The sequence below is a fragment of the Theropithecus gelada genome, chromosome 1 (assembly GCF_003255815.1).
Source record: "Theropithecus gelada isolate Dixy chromosome 1, Tgel_1.0, whole genome shotgun sequence".
Taxonomy (NCBI): Eukaryota; Metazoa; Chordata; class Mammalia; order Primates; family Cercopithecidae; genus Theropithecus; species Theropithecus gelada.
In genome coordinates, this window is record NC_037668.1 from 63,473,015 (window position 1) to 63,493,309 (window position 20,295).

Genomic DNA, 20,295 nt, shown 5'->3' on the forward strand with positions numbered 1-20,295 from the left:
AAAAAAAAAAAAAAAAAAAAAAAAAAAGGAAAGTGAAATATCCAGCAGAATGTTGGAAAGTTTTGCAAATCACCTTATAAGGGACTGGTATCAAGGATGTGTAAAGGACTCCTGCAGCTCAATAACAAAAGAGATAAATTATCCAATTTTTAAAAAGACAGAAGATTTGAATAGACATTTCTCCAAAAAAGACATACAAATGGCCAGTAAGTACATGGTGTTCAACATCATTAGTTCTTAGGAAAATGCAAACCACAAGGCGATACCACCTCACACCCAGAAAAATGGCTATAATTTTTTAAATCTAAAAATAAGTGTAGGCAAGGTGCAGTGGTTTACACCCATAATCCCAGCACTTTGGGAGGCCAAGGCAGGAGGATCAGTTGAGCCCAGGAGTTCAAGACCAACCTGGGCAACAGAATGAGATTCTGTCTCTACAAAAAATACAAAAATTAGCTGAGTGTGGTGGTGCATGCCTGTAGTCCCAGCTACTTGGGAGGATGAAGCGGGAGGATTGCTTGAGCTGGGGAGGTTGAGGCTACAGTAAGCCATGATTGTGTCACTGCACTCCAGCCTGGGAAACAGAGGGTGACCCTGTCTCAAAGTAAATAAATAAATAAAATTAAGTGTTGGCAAGAATATGGGAAAATTAGAACCCTTATACATTGCTGGTAGAAATGTAAAATGATACAGCTACTGAGGAAAAACAGTTTGGCAGTTTGTCAAAAGTTAAACATAGAGTTACCATATGACCCAGGAATTTTACCTCTAGGATTATATCCAAAAGAACTGAAAATGTATGTCCACACGAAAACTTGTACATGAATGTTCATAGCAGTATTATTATAGCCAAAGAGTGAAACAACCCAAATGTCAACCAACTGATGAATGGATAAATAAAATGTGGCATATCCATACAGTGAAATATTATTCAGCCACAAAAAGCAATGAAGGCCAGGAAAGGTGGCTCATGCCTGTAATCCCAGCACTTTGGGAGGCCAAGGCAGGAGGATCACTTGAGCCCAGGAGTCTGAGACCAGCCTGGGCAACATGGTGAGACCCCGTCTCTTAAAAGAAAGATGCAAAAGAGCAAAGCTGCCAATTGAATAGGAGCAGGTGGGCTGAGATTCTATTCAGATGCCAGGTGGTGGCTCGTGGCGAGCTGGTCTAGTTCAGTAGTGTTCAATGCAAGTCTCTGCCCATCTCTAACAAAGTGGCTCCACTTCAATTTATATTGAAGATTTTTATTTGAATAAGGGGTTCCCCTGCTAAAGAAGAATTAAAGCCCCTGGCCCAATTGATAAACCAAAGAAGCTCCTCCTCAACTCCTAAGCTCCAGACTTTGAGGAAAGCTGGCGTGAGGAAAGGCTGGGGAGTCAAAGCACTGACAGAGGCCAGTGGCCCAGAGTGCCCCATGCATCACTGGTGGCTGGAGCCCTGATTTCTAGCACAGCATCCACTAGTAAGGCTCCCTCTGGCACAGCCTAGCTTCAGGGGAGCATTGATATATTCAAGAAGTTCAGTTCCACTTATATACCTTGATCAAGGATGTTCTTTGTGCCTGGCTCTCACTCCCAGAGGGGTGAGCCAAGGCCCTGTCTTCAGGTGGCTCAGGCACAAGACATGTAAACATACTCAGTTCTTGAGGGCTCTGCTCTCCTTTTTTTTTTTTTTTTTTGAGATGGAGTCTCACTCTGTCACCTAGGCTGGAGTGCAGTGGCACGATCTCAGCTCACTGCAACTTCCACCTACCGGGTTCAAGTGATCCTCCTGCCTCAGCCTCCTGAGTAGCTGGGATTACAGGCACCCACCACCAAGCCCAGCTAATTTTTTTTTTTTTTTTTTGAGATAGAGTCTCACTCTGTCACCCAGACTGGAGTGCAGTGGTGTGATCTCGGCTCACTGCAAGCTCTGCCTCCCAGGTTCATGCCATTCTCCTGCCTCAGCCTCCCAACTAGCTGGGACTACAGGCACCCGCCACCGCGCCCGGCTAATTTTTTGTATTTTTAGTAGAGACCGGGTTTCACTGTGTTAGCCAGGATGGTCTCGATCTCCTGACCTCGTGATCCATCCACCTCAGCCTCCCAAAGTGCTGGGATTACAGGCGTGAGCTACTGCGCCCGGCCCGCCCAGCTAATTTTTGTATTTTTAGTAGAGACAAGGTTTCATCATGTTGGCCCGGCAGGTCTTAAATTCCTGACCTCAGGTGATCCGCCCACCTTGGTGTCCCAAAGTGCTGGGATTACAGGCTGCTTTCCTCTTTTGACTCAGCTGAGATCTTGAGCTCAGTATCTCTCAAAGGACAGCATCACAGCAGCATGGGAGAAGAGAGACATCCCATTGTGACTTTTTGCAGGGGGAACAGTAGGAAGGAAGGAGAACTAGTAACTATCTCTGTGCCAGACACACAGGAGCAGGCACATATATAATTTAACTTCCTCTTCAAGACATCCTTAAGCAGTAGATGATGAGACATACCTGAGACACTCAGAGCGTGTACATTGAGGAACTGGGATTTACACCCAGGACCATGTGATTTGAAAATCTGTGCTCTAGAGAAGCTGGCACCTCACCCAGAGTTTTTCACCTTGGCCCCTCTACTGGACCATTTTTAGCTTCCACAATTTACACATTCACTTATTGATTCATTCACTCCATAAATGTCCACAAATAGACATTTGGTGCCTGGTAGGTTGATAGACAACAGAGAACAAACCTGAATACTTGAATGAGCCCTGCCCTCAAGGATTTTCACTATCATGGGAGCCAGGCCTGGAATGAAACCTAACACCAAAAGTTGAGTTAATTACATCCCCAAAGGAGGCTCTGTGATGGTGTGGCCAGTTGGCAAACGGTATTTATTTATTTATTTATTTTTAATTTTTTTTTTTTTTTTTTTTTTTTTTGAGACTGAGTCTTGCTCCGTCGCCCAGGCTGGAGTGCAGTGGCCAGATCTCAGATCACTGCAATCTCCGCCTCCCAGGTTTACACCATTCTCCTGCCTCAGCCTCCCGAGCAGCTGGGGCTACAGGTGCCCGCCACCTCGCCCAGCTAGTTTTTTGTATTTTTTAGTAGAGACGGGGTTTCACCGTGTTAGCCAGGATGGTCTCGATCTCCTGACCTCGTGATCTGCCCATCTCGGCCTCCCAGAGTGCTGGGATTACAGGCGTGAGCCACCGAGCCTGGCCGGTATTTATTTATTTATTTATTTGAGACGGAGTCTCACTCTGTCACCCAGGCTGGAGTGCAGTGGCGTGATCTCAGCTCATACCGCAATCTCTGCCTCTGGGATTCAAGCGATTATCCTGCTTCAGCCTCCCAAGTAGCTGGGACTACAGGTGCGTGTCACCACGCTTGGCTGTTTTTTTTGTATTTTTAGTAGAGACGGGGTTTCACCGTGTTAGCCAGGATGGTCTTAATCTCCTGACCTCGTGATCCGCCTGCCTCAGCCTCCCAGAGTGCTGGGATTACAGGTGTGAGCCACCGTGCCCGTCCGGCAAATGGTTTTAATATGAACATAAGGATTCAAAGTTTCGTATGATGGGGGCAAATATATTGTCAATTATTCATTCATGCCCTACCCTGTCCTGGAGGCATGTGGGATGTGGAAGAATGAGCAACCACCATCAGAGAGAGCTGCAGGGGAAGTGGCATTCTGGGTCATGGCTTCTTCTCAGCCATAGCAGGAAGTGGAGGGAGGACTTGCTGAGCCGGCCGAGGTTTAGAGGAGTTTATTGACTGCAGAAATTTGGTTTGGGAGGGTTCTGTAGGAATAGTTTTTGGAAAAGGAACAGTGGGTGTCTGAGTGAGAGTGAGTTTTGAAATGAGAAGGTAGATGATCAGAGTAATCAAGAATCACTCTGTTGAGTGAGACATTTCGGTCCCAACTGGAACTATGGGGCGAACAAATTTCATACTTCGGTTTCTGAAGCTAGTGGTAAAACTATTTTCAGCCCAGGGAACAAGCTATGGTCTCTGCTTAGGGTAGCAAATAGAATATGGAGAAATTATGTTAGGAAGTGGGGTTGGGAAAGTCAGCCACAAACCAGGCTATCTGAGACACCTGCATTGTTTAAACTCTAGGACGAACTTAGCATGTAGTGAAAAACTTGAACTCTAGTTGGTTTTTCTTTTCTTCTTAGCTGTACAGCAGTCTGACCATTTCGTAAATACTTTCTCCCCTTTGAACTTTCTATCCCCTATTACTATTTCTGGTTACTATCTGGTTTAATAGAGAGGTAGCATGATGCTGTGAAAAGAATATAGAGTATGGTGGCCGGGCACGGTGGTTCATGCCTGTAATCCTAGCACTTTGGGAGACTGAGGCAAGTGGATCATGAGGTCAGGAGATCGAGACCATCCTGGTTAACATGGTAAACCCCGACTCTACTAAAAATACAAAAAATTAGCCAGGCATGGTAGCAGGCGCCTATAGTCCCAGCTACTCGGGAGGCTGAGGTAGGAGAATGGCGTGAACCCAGGAGGCGGAGCTTGCAGTGAGCCGAGATCACGCCACTGCACTCCAGCCTGGGTGACAGGGTGAGACTCCGTCTCAAAAAAAAAAGAAAAAAAGAATATAGAGTATGGTATCAGTAGACAAGAATGTAGGCACTAGATTAAAAGTCCCAGTTCCATAATCAATCAGGGAGAGAATTAGCCAGGACTTCAATGCAAGATTTAGAACTCCAATTTTCCCATGCTTCACTGCAACATCATATAATGCAAAGCCCGACTTACTTAACTTCCCTGAGCTTTGGTGTCATCATCTGTACAAATACCTTTCTTAACAATATCTACCTTACTGGTGGTTGTAAAGATTGAGTGACATGAGAAGCCCATAGCAGAGTGCATGACAAGGGTGTGATGCTAACATTTTTTTATCATTACATTAAAAAAAATTACCTGGCTCTATGACTGCACATGGTAGGTGCTCAAATGAATATTCTACCACACATGCTAGGGGCCTAAATTGTCCCCCACCCCAATAATTTGTATATCGAAGTCCTAACTCTAGCACCCCAGGATGTGACTGTATTTGGAAACAGGGTCTCTGAAGAGGTAACTGAGTTAAAATGAGGTCATTAGAGTGAGTCCTACTCTAATATGACTGCTGTCCTTATAAGAAGAAGAAATTTGGACATAGACACGCACAGAGGGAAGTCCATGTGAAGTCACTGGGAGAAGGCCACCATCTACCAAGTGAAGTAGATAGGCCTCAGAAGGAACCAACCCTGCCTATACCGTATCTGGGATTCTCAGCCTCCAGAGTTGTGAGAAAATAAATTTCTGTTGTTTAAGCCACCCAGTCTGTGGTACTTTGCTATGTTATGCCCCAGCAAAGAATACAACACACACACACTCATCGTAGCTTTTCAACTGGTGGACAAGGGGCTCCTTCACTCTGCTGACTAGAAACTGCTTCTTGGCCTGTTGGCCAATGTTGTCCCACTCAAAGTCCTTACTGAAAGCCCTGAAGATGCCGGGCCTGCTGGGCTGACCATGCTGACTTGGAGGTGGTGCTGCTCCCTTGGCTCTTGTCTGCTAAGGGGAAAGCATCCAAGAAAGCAAGACCTTTCTCTTTCTTTTTTTTTTTTTTTTGAGACGGAGTCTCGCTCTGTCGCCCAGGCTGGAGTGCAATGGTCCCATCTCGGCTCACTGGAACCTCCGCCTCCCAGGTTCAAGCGATTCTGCTGCCTCAGCCTCCCAGGTAGCTGGGATTATAGGCGCCCGACACCACGCCCGGCTAATTTTTTGTGTTTTTAGTAGAGACTGGGTTCCGCCATGTTGGCCAGGCTGGTCTCAAACTCCTGACTTCAGGTGATCCACCCGCCTTGGCCTCCCAAAGTGCTGGGATTACAGGCGTGAGCCACCACGCCCGGCCAAGACCTTTCTCTTCTAAAGTGACTGGTGATTTGCTGACCAGAGGCGCTTGTCATGGGACCGGGGAGGGAATGCATCATTCATCAGAGTCCATTCCCGTGGTGCCTTCCGGCTATACGGAGAGGGACGCGCCGTTGGGTGTGTGGTGCTGGATGAAGGGATGAAGGAGGACTGCTGCCTCTAAGGTGACCCTAAAAGACAGGATGGCAGAAGCGATCTGGGGTGGGAGGAGGGAAGAGGGAGGCGAGGTGGCTCCTGTGAATCTCAGCACACTTTCCACTCACAGAAGTGGAAAACTGAATCTGTGGGTCGGCGGAACTGGAATCCAGATCTTTTGCAGGACGCCCTGGGGGGATGGCACGTAGCCCCCCAGAGCCGTTGGCCACAGGACGGCCTCCTCGGGCGGACGGGGCAGAGCGGGCCAGCGGGCGCGTGCCCGACACGTCCACCGGGCACTGCCCCCTCCGGGCGCGCGCCCGTCCCGCCGACCCGCCTCGCCCCCCGCCGGGCTCGGTGGACCCCGCACCCGGGCCCGCGCACGCCCCCTCCGCCCGCCGGGACCCCGGGCCCGCGCACCCCGCGCCCCCTCCCCTCCCGGCGGGCGCGCGCGCTGGCTCCCGCTCCCGCTCCCGTTGGCGGCGGCGGCGGCGGCGGCGGCGGCGGCGGGGATTGTTTTTGTTGTCGCTGAGGCCGGAAGAGCCGGAGCCGGGTCCCTGTCCCCGGGCCGGGCGCCGCCGCCGCCCCCTACCCAGCGCCCGCGTCTCCGCGGCGCCACCCCAGCGCCAATATTCCGGAGATCAAGCGTTACGCGGCGGCGGCGGCGGCGGCGGCGGGGCCCGGAGCGGGAGGCGCCGGGGACCGGGGCGAGGCGGCCCCCGCCGCCGCCATGGAGGCGCTGGGACCCGGTGAGGAGAGAGCTCGGGTAGGGGCGGGACCCGGGGCCCGGTGCCCGGGGCGGGCGGCCGGGACTTTGGCTGCCCCGTCGCCCCGCCGGGTTTGGGCCGCCAGGCCTCGGGGAAAGGGACCCGAGCGCCGCAGCACGAAGCAGAGGGAGCTGACCCGGGCCTGGGGGGCGGTGACCGCGCCCCAGACGGCAGTTGGGTGGATCCTGAGGTCCGAGTGGGAGGTTCGGGAAGGTGACCCGCTCCGCCTGGCGGAGGCCACTCTTGGTCCCACTTCGGGGAGATGATTTGTGCCCGGGATCGCGGCGAGGGTAGTTTGGGCCTCAGAAGGGGCGATCCGCTGCCCAGTGCGCTCGGAGGCCTGGCCCAGACCGGGAAAAGGGCCCCGCTGCCTGCTAGCAGCCGGTAGTCCTGGTTTGGGGCCGCGCCCCTGTTTTTCTTTGCATTGGCAGACGGTCCAGAGCCTTCAGATGAGGAAGAAGAACTTCATCCAAACACCTCACATGATCTCTGAAGGTCAAGAGACAAAATGCCCATCCTTTCTGAAAGGCCCTGATGTCCCGAAGAACATGGTTCTGTGCCTCTATCTGTTACTCAGTCTGTGTGTTAGTCACAGAGTGGTCTGGGACAGCCTTTGAGTGACACAGGAGTTGCCAGCCAGTCTGCTCCAGCACAGGCTTCAATGCCCTGAGTTCTCTTCTAATTGGGTTATGAGTGGTTGTGAGGATCAAATGAAGGAGAAAGTGCTTTGGAAACTGTAATTTGTTGTGGATATGAATGGCCTCTGGTTATTTCTCTCTATCCAAACCAGAGGAACCATTCCAGGCTGTAATGAGTGCCCTGAGTATTGGGGCCTGGTGCTTCCACCTCAAAGCCCAACAGGTTTCTAATGCCTTGGCTAAGTAGCGCAGGGTTTAGGGGCTGTGGTAGAATTAACTTTAATATTCAAATCTTACCTACATAATGAACTTAGTCGTAGAGTGTTTCGTCTTTTTAATGCGTAGACAATTTGAGTTGCCATTTGAGTTTGGAAACTTGGCAGGTTTGTTTACTTAGCACTTGTTTGCATAGCTAAGTGATTAAACTCCACCCTAATTTGCTTCTTCAAGTATTGTTTAAAGGCCCTCATAATCAAATTTCATATGCCTTTTAAAAATAAATTGGCTTGCCGCATTAATATTATTTGATAAACTTCAGTGTATTATGCCAGGTTAACTTCAGATATGTCCCCTGGCTAAAGATATGATCAGGTCTTTAGGAATGTAACAGACTTCTGTTCAAATTCAATATAGTAATGTAAGAGTTGTATGACCCGGGGCAAATTACTTAATTCCTTTGAACTTTCATTTTCTCATCTCTAAATTGAGGGTAATAATAATTATGTTCTGTAAGATTGTTGAGAGAATGAAATGAGAGTATATGAGAAGTCTTACTATAGAGACTAGTGCCTATAGATGCTCAACAAATGTTTCTTCCCTCCCCCTAGTAATTCATAATTGAAACAACTGTTGCATTTATGAGCTGATATCAAAAGAAACTGTGTAACTGTGGGCATAAACTGAATTTCATGGAAAGGATCAACCTGGTGATGTTAGGCACTGCCCAGGGACTCTTTTTTGTTTGTTTGTTTGATTTTAGCTTTTGCAGGTTTGAGGATTTAGTGGTTCACTCAGGATTGTTCAGATTGTGGAAAATTAATTCTCACTAACTATATTTATAAGATACTAATGAATAAGCCAAAATGTCACATAGATCTTTTCTGTTGAGTGGAATATTTTCCTGTCTGCTCTCTAGCAAACTCCTTTTTTGGTGCTGCAGTACCTTGGAAACTCAACTAATAAGTAGCTGCCTGCTAAGCATAGAATCAGAGCAAAGGGAGTTGATCGTCCTGTGGGATGATTCATCCAGGCTGTTTTAGAACCTGGAGAATCATCCCTGCTTCTCTGGCAGAGCACACCTGGATCTAGTGCTTTGTGCCCTCCTCACTTGAACAGTCCCTGAAACCTTAGTCTAGTCTTATTCTGTCCGCCCCCTCCCCCCCACCGCCTCCCGCAACCTGTTTCAGTTTCTGCCAATTCTCAGAAATATAATTAATTAGATTACCACTTATTTTGGTAATATGTTGTTTGCAGTACTTTACAGTTTGTAAAGTGCCTTTATAACTATTAGGTCATTTAATCCTCTGGGAGGTAGGCAAGGCAGGTAGCTATTCCATTTTACAGATGAGAAAAGTGAGGTTCAGAGAGGATGAAGTGACTTCATTAGGGTTTCAAAAGGCCAAATGGTGGAATAAAGACCAGAGTTTGGACTTCTAATCATCTCCTCTTCATTAAGGCTGACTTCATCTGTTCTATGTTAAGTCATATCAGTTACCCTTTCAGAGAATCCTGTTATCTGACTTTGTCACCACATTTTGGGGATACCCTGAAAATAAAACTCAGGGACCAGGCTGGGTGTGGTGGCTCATGCCTGTAATCCCAGCACTTTGGGAGGCTGAGGTGGGTGGATCACTTGAGGCCAGGAGTTTGAGACCAGCCTGGCCAACATGGTGAAACCCTCTCTCTACTAAAAATACAAAAATTAGCTGGGTGTAGTGGCATACCTGTAGCCCTAGCTACTCTAGGGTGGCTGAAGTGGGAGGATGGCTTGAGCCTGGGAGGCAGAGGCTGCGGTGAGCTGAGATCGCACCTCAAAAAGAAACTCTGCCTCAAAACAAAACAAAATGACAAAAAACCAACCAAACAACTAAAAAACACCCCAGGGGCTGGGCACAGTGGCTCATGCCTGAAATCCCAGCACTCTGGGAGGCCGAGGTGGGCGGATCACCTGAGGTTGGGAGTTCGAGACCAGCCTGGCCAACATAGTAAAACCCATCTCTACTAAAAATATAAAAATTAGCTGGGTGTGGTGGTGCGCGCCTGTAGTCTGAGGCTGCAGCAGGAGAATCGCTTGAACACGGGAGGTGGAAGTTGCAGTGAGCCGAGATTGCGCCACTGCATTCCAGCTTGGGCAACAGAGCAAGACTCCATCTAAAAAAAAAAAAAAAAAGTCACCTCAGGGACCTTTGAGCACTAACTATGACTATAATATTTACAAATGCAATTATAATAGCTAACATTTCCTGATCATTTACTATTGCAAGGCACTATGTTAAACCTCTTTTTTTTTTTTTTTTTTGAGACAGAGTCTTGCTCTGTAGCCCAGGCTGGAGTGCAATGGCGCGATCTCGGCTCGCTGCAGCCTCCACCTCCTGAGTTCAAGCAGTTCTCTGCCTCAGGCTCCCGAGTAGCTGGGTTACAGGTGCCCACCATGCCCGGCTAATTTTTGCATTTTTAGTAGAGACAGAGTTTCACCATCTTGGCCAGGCTGGTCTTAAACTCCTGACCTTGTGATCCACCCACCTCAGCCTCCCAAAGTGCTGGAATTGCAGGCATGAGCCACTGCGCCCAGCCTTTATGTTAAACCTTGAATACACATAATCTCATGGGATAGATGCCATTATTATTACACACGTGCCCATTTTATAAATGAGGAAACTGAGATGCAGAAAGGCCAAGAAACTGGCCCAACATCATGCAGTTAGGGAGTGGTGAGACCAGGATTGAAACCTAAGTAATTTGGTTCCAGAGCTTTAGTCACTGTGCTTTATTGCTTCCTTACGTAGATAGCTGGCTAAATTCAAAGAAGCCAGATTTTTCCTAGCCTTCAGAGCTGTAGAAATAAATCTCTGTTGTTTAGGCCAAATTATTAAAAAAAAAAAAAAAAAAAGAAAGAAAGAAAATAAAAAAGAAATTAGCTTCTAGAATGAAAAAAATATATAATTTTCACACTAAATCTTCTAAGCTTATTAAAAGAAATTATCACTCAGCTTCTAACTTTTCTCTTTGCCAAGGAAAGGAGATACATCTAACTTTTCTCTTTGCCAAGGAAAGGAGGTACAAATAATATTTACTTTTTGCCACTTCTTAATCGTTTTCTTTCAATTCTTCTGCCTCTGCCTCTTTGATATCAAGTATTTCTGGTAAGAATACATACCACAAGATTATGAAGTATATTGGGAAAAAAAAGTGCTAGGCTAGGAGTTAGGAGATTTGGATTCTAGTTAGCATTTAAACTCAAAGTCTTATGTCCTTAAGCAAGTCATTTGATCCAAGTTTCTGTTTCCAAATTTCTATTATAAAGCTATATTTCTTATAACCTTTCTCTTTTTTAAGACGAGTCTCATTTTGTCACCCTTGCTGGATTGCGGTGGTGTGATCTCGGCTCACTGCAACCTCCACCTTCCAGGTTCAAGCTATTACCCTGCCTCAGTCTCCCGAGTAGCTGGGATTAGAGGTGCCCACCACCACACCTAGCTAATTTTTCTATTTTTAGTAGAGACAGAGTTTCGCCATGTTTGCCAGGCTGGTCTCAAACTCCTGACCTCAGGTGATCCATCCGCTTCAGCCTTCCAAAGTGCTGGGATTACAGGCGTGAGCCACCGTGCCTGGCCTCTTACAACTTTATGAATGATACAGTGATTGCTTAAGTGTATCTTGAAATATGCAGAGTTGAGTTATTTATATAATTTAATTGGGTTAATTCAGTATGTTCATCACCTCTCACATTATTTACTATTTACTTCTTACCTTGTTACCTTGTTTGTAATTGTCTTATCAATTGTATTGATAGATCCTCTTGTACACTAGAAGTATAACTTAACTCCAGGCAATAAGAATACTTTTAGTGGGCCGGGCACGGTGGTTCGTGCCTGTAATCCCAGCACTTTGGGAGGCCTACGTGGGCAGATTGCTTGAGCCCAGGAGTTCAAGACCAGCCTAGGCAACATGGCAAAACTCAAAACCTTGTCTCTACCAAAAATACAAAAACTAGGCCGGGCGCGGTGGCTCACACCTGTCATCCCAGCACTTTGGGAGGCCGAGGCGGGCAGATCATGAGGTCAGGAGATCGAGAGCAGCCTGGCTAACACAGTGAAACCCCGTCTCTACTAAAAATATCAAAATTAGCCAGGCATGGTGGTTGGCGCCTGTAGTCCCAGCTACTCAGGAGGCTGAGGCAGGAGAATGTCGTGAACCCACGAGACGGAGCTTGCAGTGAGACAAGATTGAGCCACTGCACTTCAGCCTGGGCGACAGAGTGAGACTCCATCTCAAAAAAAGAAATACAAAAATTAGCTGAGCGTGGTATCCCAGTTACTCTGGAGGCTGAGATAGGAGGATCAGTTGAGTCCAGGAGGTTGAGGCTGCAGTGAGCCATGACTGAATCAGTGCACTCCAGCCTGGGCAACAGAGCAAGACCCTGGCTCAAAATAAAAAGAAGAAGAAAAGACGAAAGAGAGAGAGAGAGAGACACTTTGGGAGGGCGAGGTGGGCAGATCACGAGGTCAGGAGTTTGAGACCAGCCTGGCCAAGACGGTGAAACCTTGTCTCTACTAAAAATACAAAAAATTAGCTTGGCATGGTGGCTGGCGTCTGTAATCCCAGCTACTTGGGAGGCTAAGGCAGGAGAATCTCTTAAATCCGGGAGGTGGACATTGCAGTGAGCCGAGATCGCACCACTGCACTGCAGCCTGGGTGACAGTGCGAGACTCTGTCCCAAAAAAAAAAGAGAGAAAGAAGAGAGAGAGAGAACAGAAGGAAGGAAGGGAGGGAGGGAGGGAGAGAAAGAAAGATAATTATCATTTTTGTCTTTAGATTCTATCTGGGATTATTGACACCGTTCAGTTCAACATTTATTGAATTCTTACAACATGATGGCTGCTGCATTAGATATTGAGAAGATTAACAGGAGGTTCATTTATTATAAGAGTTTGTAATCTAATGAAGGAGACAGAGTAACCTAACAAGTGGTTTCTTTTTTTTTTTTTTTGAGACGGAGTCTTGCTTTGTCTCCCAGGCTGGAGTGCAGTGGTGCATCTCGGCTCACTGCAAGCTCCGCCTCCCGGGTTCACACCATTCCCCTGCCTCAGCCTCTCAGTAGCTGGGACTACAGGCGCGCACCACCACGCCCGGCTAATTTTTTGTATTTTTAGTAGAGACAGGGTTTCACCGTGTTAGCCAGGATGATCTCGATCTCCTGACCTCGTGATCCGCCCGCCTCGGCCTCCCAAAGTGCTGGGATTACAGGCATGAGCCACCATGGCCTGGCAACAAGTGGTTTCTTATACTTCCTCTATGGTTTCCCCTATGGAGACAGTCTTTTCAACACAGAGGAAGGATCCTGTAGTCTGGAAGAATCAGGAAAGGCTTTCCAAGGAGGTTACATCTAAACCAAATTCTGAAGGATAAGTAGAATATCGTGGGAAAATGAATAATTAATATGTAAAATGATTTTTAATACTTTAAGTGTTAGAATATGGTAATCTGTCACCATAAATATAATAAAGTATTTGCTCTAATTTTCCTAAGTGATGTTGGACCAGAACAACATCTTTTTGTTGTTGTTGTTGTTTTAGACTGAGTCTCCCTCTGTTGCCCAGGCTGGAGTACAATGGCACGATCTCAGCTCACTGCAACCTCTGCCTCCAGGATATTGATTTGATGACAAACTTATCATCATTCAGTGATGTACCTCTGTGTCAAACTTAGATATGTAAGATAAGTTATTCTTTTTTTTTTTTTTTTTTTTTGAGATGGAGTTTCGCTGACCAGGCTGGGGTGCAATGGCGCGATCTTGGTTCACCACAACCTCCGCTTCCCAGGTTCAGGCGATTCTCCTGCCTCAGCCTCCCGAGTAGCCGGGATTACAGGTGCCCACCACTGTGCCCAGCTAATTTTTGTATTTTTAGTAGAGACGGGGTTTTACTATGCTGGCCAGGCTGGTCTCAACTGCTGACCTCAGGTGATCTGCCTGCCTTGGCCTTCCAAAGTGCTGGGATTACAGGTGTGAGCCACCACGTGTGGCCCAGAACAACTTCTTGCTTCAAAGTTTTCTCTCCTTAGTGAAGTCTTTGTTCTCAGTGAAATGCCATTGCAGTAACAGAACCTGTTGTAACTTTCCATTGTAACCACAGCCCACTTTGCTCAATACCTATTCATAGCAGAAAAGATGTTCATTTTTTTAGGCCAGTGTCCACTTGATATTGTCATCAAAAAGGAGTCAGATTTTTTCTAAACAAGTGTCTCCCAGACTGTGCTCCACAAGATCCTTTTCTGCTGAATATTAATAGATGTTCAAATCTTAGAAAGAGAGAGTTCTGTGGGGGAAAAAAAGTTAGCTAAATGATGAGGTAAAGTTAACCAGGTTTATTTATTACATGACTTTTTCGAGAATTTGATATGATAATATACATTGAAATGTTAAGAGGGGAGAGAGTATGCAAGATTTCTTTAACTTATGGAATCTTTTCTTTTTAAAAATAGTTTGGAAAGATTACTCTGTCTACACCAGGGTTTCTCAACCTCTTTCTCAGAACTATTGATATTTTGGACTGGGTAATTCTTTGTTGTGGGGGGCTGTGTTATGCATTATAGAATGCATGGCTGTATCCTGGGTCCTTTCCACTAGACGCCAGCAGCACTCCTCAGGTTGTGACAACCAAAAATGTGTCCAGATATTTGCCAAATGTTTCCTGGGGAACAAAATTACCCCAGGTTGAGAACCACTGGTCTAGACTGTACATTCTTTGAAAGAAGGGGCTTTGTCTTCTTTCTGAATCCATAATACAGGTTAGGCATGTTATAACTGAATAAATGAATAAATGTCTGTGGAATAAACTAGATCTTATGAGCAAGAAATCTCAAATTGTCCAGGTTCTAAAAATATCAAGTTATAAATGAGAAGGTCGGCCGGGCGCGGTGGCTCAAGCCTGTAATCCCAGCACTTTGGGAGGCCGAGGCGGGTGGATCACGAGGTCAGGAGATCGAGATCATCCTGGCTAACATGGTGAAACCCCGTCTCTACTAAAAATACAAAACACTAGCCAGGCATGGTGGCGGCGCCTGTAGTCCCAGCTACTCGGGAGGCTGAGGCAGGAGAATGGCGGGAACCCGGGAGGCGGAGCTTGCAGTGAGCTGAGATCCGGCCACTGCACTCCAGCCTGGGCGACACAGCGAGACTCCGTCTCAAAAAATAAAAAAAATAAAAAAATAAATGAGAAGGTCTAGCTTTATTGGTATTGTTTCACTATTGAAATTAGCAAATAAGTTGATAAATAGAGCTACAGTTTAATCTTCTCCTATATGTACAATTTATAATGATGCAGGCTAATTTGTGAGAGATTAATAGATCATTTCCAACTCTGGGGATGGTGGCTCCAGAGTTTAGAGATGATTTTTAAAATGCATATAATTTTGTAAGTGTAGCTGTAGAGCTACTAATGCTCTTGCAAGATTTTATACTGTAGCCTATGCTTGAGAGGAATTCATCATTCTAATTTTGATGTCATTATATTAAAAATAATAGCAACATGGCAAAATATTTAGAAATCTGGAGAACTTTAGGTCAAAAGACACCCCAAATTCCTTAGAGTGCGTACAGTGAATAATAAGATCTCAATAATTGTAGCCATCATCATCATCATCAACAGGAAGAATAAATAGCACAGCAGGCCGGGCACGGTGGCTCACGCCTGTAATCCCAGCACTTTGGGAGGCTGAGGTGGGTGGATCACAAGGTCAGGAGTTCAAGACCAGCCTGGCCAATGTGATGAAACCCTGTCTCTACTAAAAATACAAAAATTAGCTAGGCTTGATGGCAGGCGCCTGTAATCCCAGCTACTCGAGAGGCTGAGGCAGGAGAATCACTTGAAACTGGAAGGCAGAGGTTGCAGTGAGCCAGGATCAAGCCACTGCACTCCACCCTGGGTGAAAGAGCGAAACTCCATCTCAAAAAAAAAAAAAAAAAAAAAATAGCACAGCAAATGTCTTTCAATCTCTTTAGGACCTCCGGCTAGCCTGTTTCAGCCACCTCGTCGTCCTGGCCTTGGAACTGTTGGAAAACCAATTCGACTGTTAGCCAATCATTTTCAGGTTCAGATTCCTAAAATAGATGTGTATCACTATGATGTGGATATTAAGCCTGAAAAACGGCCTCGTAGAGTCAACAGGTAAGGATTAGAAAGAGTGAGTGGATTTCTGTATGTTTTAAGTGCAGATAATTTATTTATGTATCATGTTGTTCTCTAACTTCATCCAACCTGTAGGCTTTGTTACTCTCTAAGATGATAGATTTCTTAATAGCAGGTTTGCTGTCCCATACTTGGTTATCCTCTGTAGGCTCTAGCAAAGTGCTGGATATATATTATTAGTCAATCAGTAAACACTTATTTAATTATGAGAGAGAAAGGTCACTCTTTCATTGACCAAGGGTAGCAAAAATTTACTGAAATAGGTGAAGACATTAATGTCTATGGGAAATAGAACTATCTGGAAATTCAAAATTTTATTGTTATATGTTGATTTTGGGCATGAGAAAGGTATATATCAATACAGAAGATTACTTGCAGATGTTTTCTTGGGGGAAAAGAAAGACAGAAAAGTCATCTTGGAGTATTGAGAAAACTAAGCACAGAGAGAAGCTCTAGTTATTTCTAGCATTATGTAAGAGTGGTCCTGATGAGATGATGTAAGTATTGTGGTCTGTATAGCAGGAATTTACCTGGTGTGAAGACAGCCCTGTAGCAAATATTCTTACAGTGTGCTGAGTATACATCCACTTTCCTTTTCTCTGTTTCTATGCAGTGACATTCAGGCAATGTTTGATACTAAGATTCTTGCTTTTTTAAGATTGGCCTTTTCTGACAAGTGAAATATTTTGTGCCACTTGATATTTTTCTCATTATGGATCAAAATTTGGCTTTCTGGTATAGTTCATTCTCATGTAAACCCATTATTGGCTATTGTGTAACTGAGATCAATAGTAGTAGAAGTGGTGGTAATGGATAACATTGATCCATTCAACAGATATTTTATTGAGTGTTTCTTTTGTGCCAGATATTGTCCTGTGCTCTGGGAATTCACCATGAGCAAAACAGGTAAAACTTTCTACGTTTGAGGAGCTTATATCCTAATGGGGAAGACCAAAAATAAATGAAGAAGCAAACAAAACATAGACTTTGTTAGTTGGTAATAAATGCAATAAAGAAAAAGAAAGTAGAGATGGAAGATAGGAAATGAGGAAAGGATGAGCCACTGATATTTATATATGAATGAATATATATGTTTGTGTATATATATATACACACACACACACACACATGCATATGTAGATATACACACACATGTATGTATATATATATATTTATGAAAATAGCTAGGGAAAGTCTCACTGAAAAGTAACATTTGACCTAGAGGAGGTGAGGGATATCTGCATGAAGAGTGTCCCAGGCAAAGTCAGAAGCTTGGTGAATTCAAGAAACAGTGGGCCGGGCGTGGTGGCTCATGCCTGTAATCCCAGCACTTTGGGAGGCTTAGGCGGGCAGATCACTTGAGGTCAGGAGGTTGAGACCAGCCTGGCCAACATAGTGAAACCCTGTTTCTACTAAAAATACAAAAATTAGCCAGGCATAGTGGCATGTGCCTGTAATCCCAGCTACTTGGGAGGCTGAGGCAAGAGAATCACTTGAATCTGGGAGACGGAGGTTACAGTGAGCGGAGATCGTGCCACTGCATTCCAGCCTGGGCAACAGAGGGAGACTCTGTCTCAAAAAGAAAAAAAAAAAAAGAAAGAAACAGCAGATAATTCTGGATTGCTGGAGCAAGTGAGTGAGTAGGGGAGTGTGATAGGAGATGAGTTTGGAGAAATTTCAGAAGGCCTCTATCATGCAGAGCTTGTAGGCATTCATAACACTTTGTCATTTACTCTGGTTAAGTGAGTTTTAAATACTAAACCCACAACATGACTAAATAAATCTAAGACATGACTAGCTTATATTTTTAATAGATTGCCCTGGATGCTGTGCTGAAATTGCACCCTAGCAAGTAAGGGTGAAAAGCATGGAAATTAATTAGGAGGCACCTGGAATGATTCAGGTGAAAAGTAATGGTGCTTTAGACTTGAGTAGTATAATTGATAGTGATGAGAAGTGGTCAGATCCTGCAAATATTTTCACAGTAGTGTCAATAAGATTTACTGATGGATTGAACATGTGGTGTGAAAGAAAGAAATGAGTCGTGATTTATTCCAGGGTTTTTGTCCTGAGCTAGTGGAAAAAGAGGAGTTGTCATTTATTACATGGGGAAAACTGCAAGAGAAGCAGAAGCAGGAGTAGCAGATCAGGCGACCTGTGAGTTTTGGACATCAGAGTTGAGATGACTATTAGACATGCTAGTGGAGGTCGGGCGTGGTAGCTCGTACATGTAATCCCAGCACTTTAGGAGGTTGAGGTGGGAGGATTGCTTGAAGCCAGGAGTTTGCAACAAGCTTAGGCAACATGGCCAGACTCTGTCTATATTAAAAAAAAAAAAAAAAAAAAAAAGCTGGGCGCGGTGGCTCACACTTGTAATCCCAGCGCTTTGGGAGGCCGAGGTGGGTGGATCATGAGGTCAGGAGATCGAGACCAGCCTGGCCAATATGGTGAAACCCCATCCCTACTAATGATACAAAAATTAGCTGGGTGTGGTGGTGCGTGCCTGTAGTCCCAGCTACTCAGGAGGCTGAGGCAGAAGAATCACTTGAACCTGGGAGGTGGAGGTTGCAGTGAGCTGAGATTGTGCCACTGCACATTAGCCTGGATGACAAAGTGAGACTCTGTCTCAAAAAAAAAAAAAAAAAATTAGCTGGGTACGGTGGCACATGCCTGTAGTCCCACCTACTCGGGGCTGAGGCAAGTGGATCACCTGATCCCAGGGGTCGAGGCTGCAGTGTGCCATGTTGTACCACTACACTCCAGCCCAGATGACAGAGTGAGACTGAGTCTAAAAAAAAAAAAAAGGAGGAGGTTGAATACAGTATTAAGGTTGGATTCAGGGAACAGATCCAGGCTGGAGACAAACATTTGAGAATCATGAGCTTATTGGTGATAAAGCCATGAGACTTCATGAGATTATGTTGAAAGTGAATGTGGGTGGAGAAAATAAGGCTCCTACGCTGGGTCTTGAGGCACTCCAATATTTAAAAATTTAACTTAAAGATTAAAGGCAATGAGGAAGTATCAGCAGGAAGATTGGCATGGAGAGACCACTGGAATAGGAGAAAACCAGGGGAGTGGTGCTCTGGAGGCAAAGGAAGAAGACGTTTTAAGTTGGAAGGATGGATTTTCTAATGTTCAAAGAGCATTGAATTTAGCTATATGGAGCCCACTGGAGGACATTGATAAGAGTAGTTTGGTAGAGAAAAAGCCTTACTTGAGAAAGTTCAAGGGAGAAAGGGGAAGAGGAATTACAGACAACTCCTTCAAGGGATTTTGATACAAAAGGGAGCACAGAAATAGAATGTTCACGTGAGGAGAAACTGAGGTTAAGAAAGTTTAATTTTGTTTTTGTTTTTTTTGTTTTTTTTTTGAGATGGAGTCTCACTCTCACCCGGGTGGAATGCAGTGGCATGATCTTGACTCACTGAAACTTCCACCTCTGGGGTTCAACTGATTCCCTTGTCTCAGCCTCCCAAGTAGCTGGGTTTACAGGCATGCACCCCCACACCTGGCTAATTTTTGTATTTTTAGTAGAGACGGGGTTTCACCATGTTCGTCAGGCTTGTCTCGAACTCTTGACCTCAATTGATCTGTTTGCCTCGGCCTCCCAAAGTGCTGGGATTACAGGTGTGAGCCACCACACCTGGCCCAAGAAAGTTTGATTTTTTTTTTAAGATGAGAGAAATTAGAGCATGTTTGTATGCTGAAGGGAATAATCCAGTAAAGAGGAAAAATTTGATGATTTAGGAGAGAAGACAATTCTTGGAATGATATCCATGAGCAGATCAGAGTAAATAGGCTTATTGTGGGACAAGCACCGTTCTAAATACTCTATGTGTTATACCTAACACTGTATAAATAAATAAATACTCTGTGTATTTGCTCAATCAAGACAACCGCTTTTTAAGGGAAGTGATATTATTATTGTCATCATAACTTTACATATGAAGAAATGGATATGTGAAAGATTAAGTGACTTGTCCAAGGTCATGCCGTTCTGCCACTTAACCATTGTGTGACCAGGGACAGGTCACTTAACCATTCTGAATTTTCTTTTTTTCTTTTCTTTAATATGAGGACCATAATCATTTTCTTATTTGTTTTACAAGGTTGCTGTGAAGATTAATTAAGGATAGCAGGGAAAGTAGCTCTTTACTGTAAAACTTTTTGATCGTAATTTAAGAATGTAAGATGAGGCCGGGCGCGGTGGCTCAAGCCTGTAATCCCAGCACTTTGGGAGGCCGAGACGGGTGGATCACGAGGTCAGGAGATCGAGACCATCCTGGCTAACACGGTGAAACCCCGTCTCTACTAAAAAAAAATACAAAAAAATTAGCCGGGCGAGGTGGCGGGCGCCTGTAGTCCCAGCTACTCGGGAGGCTGAGGCGGCAGAATGGCGTGAACCCAGGAGGCGGAGCTTGCAGTGAGCTGAGATCCGGCCAC

At 45.4% G+C, this 20,295-nt stretch overlaps 1 protein-coding gene across 2 annotated transcripts in view; it reads left to right on the forward strand.

The window, feature by feature from the left end:
- Positions 1–5,968: 5,968 nt before the first annotated feature.
- The window catches only part of AGO4 (argonaute 4, RISC catalytic component), a 53,407-nt gene continuing 39,080 nt past the window's right edge, over positions 5,969–20,295 (forward strand). The window contains exons 1-2 of one of the 2 annotated variants that reach the window (XR_003115990.1): positions 5,969–6,065; positions 15,663–15,828. Coding sequence is in view for 1 of the 2 variants with exons in the window: in XM_025360283.1 (XP_025216068.1) it covers positions 6,767–6,785; positions 15,663–15,828 (185 nt within the window). In the remaining variant the exon portion in view is untranslated. Of the gene's footprint in view, positions 6,066–6,539; positions 6,786–15,662; positions 15,829–20,295 lie in introns of those variants that run through there. The other variant, XM_025360283.1, reaches the window with a different exon arrangement.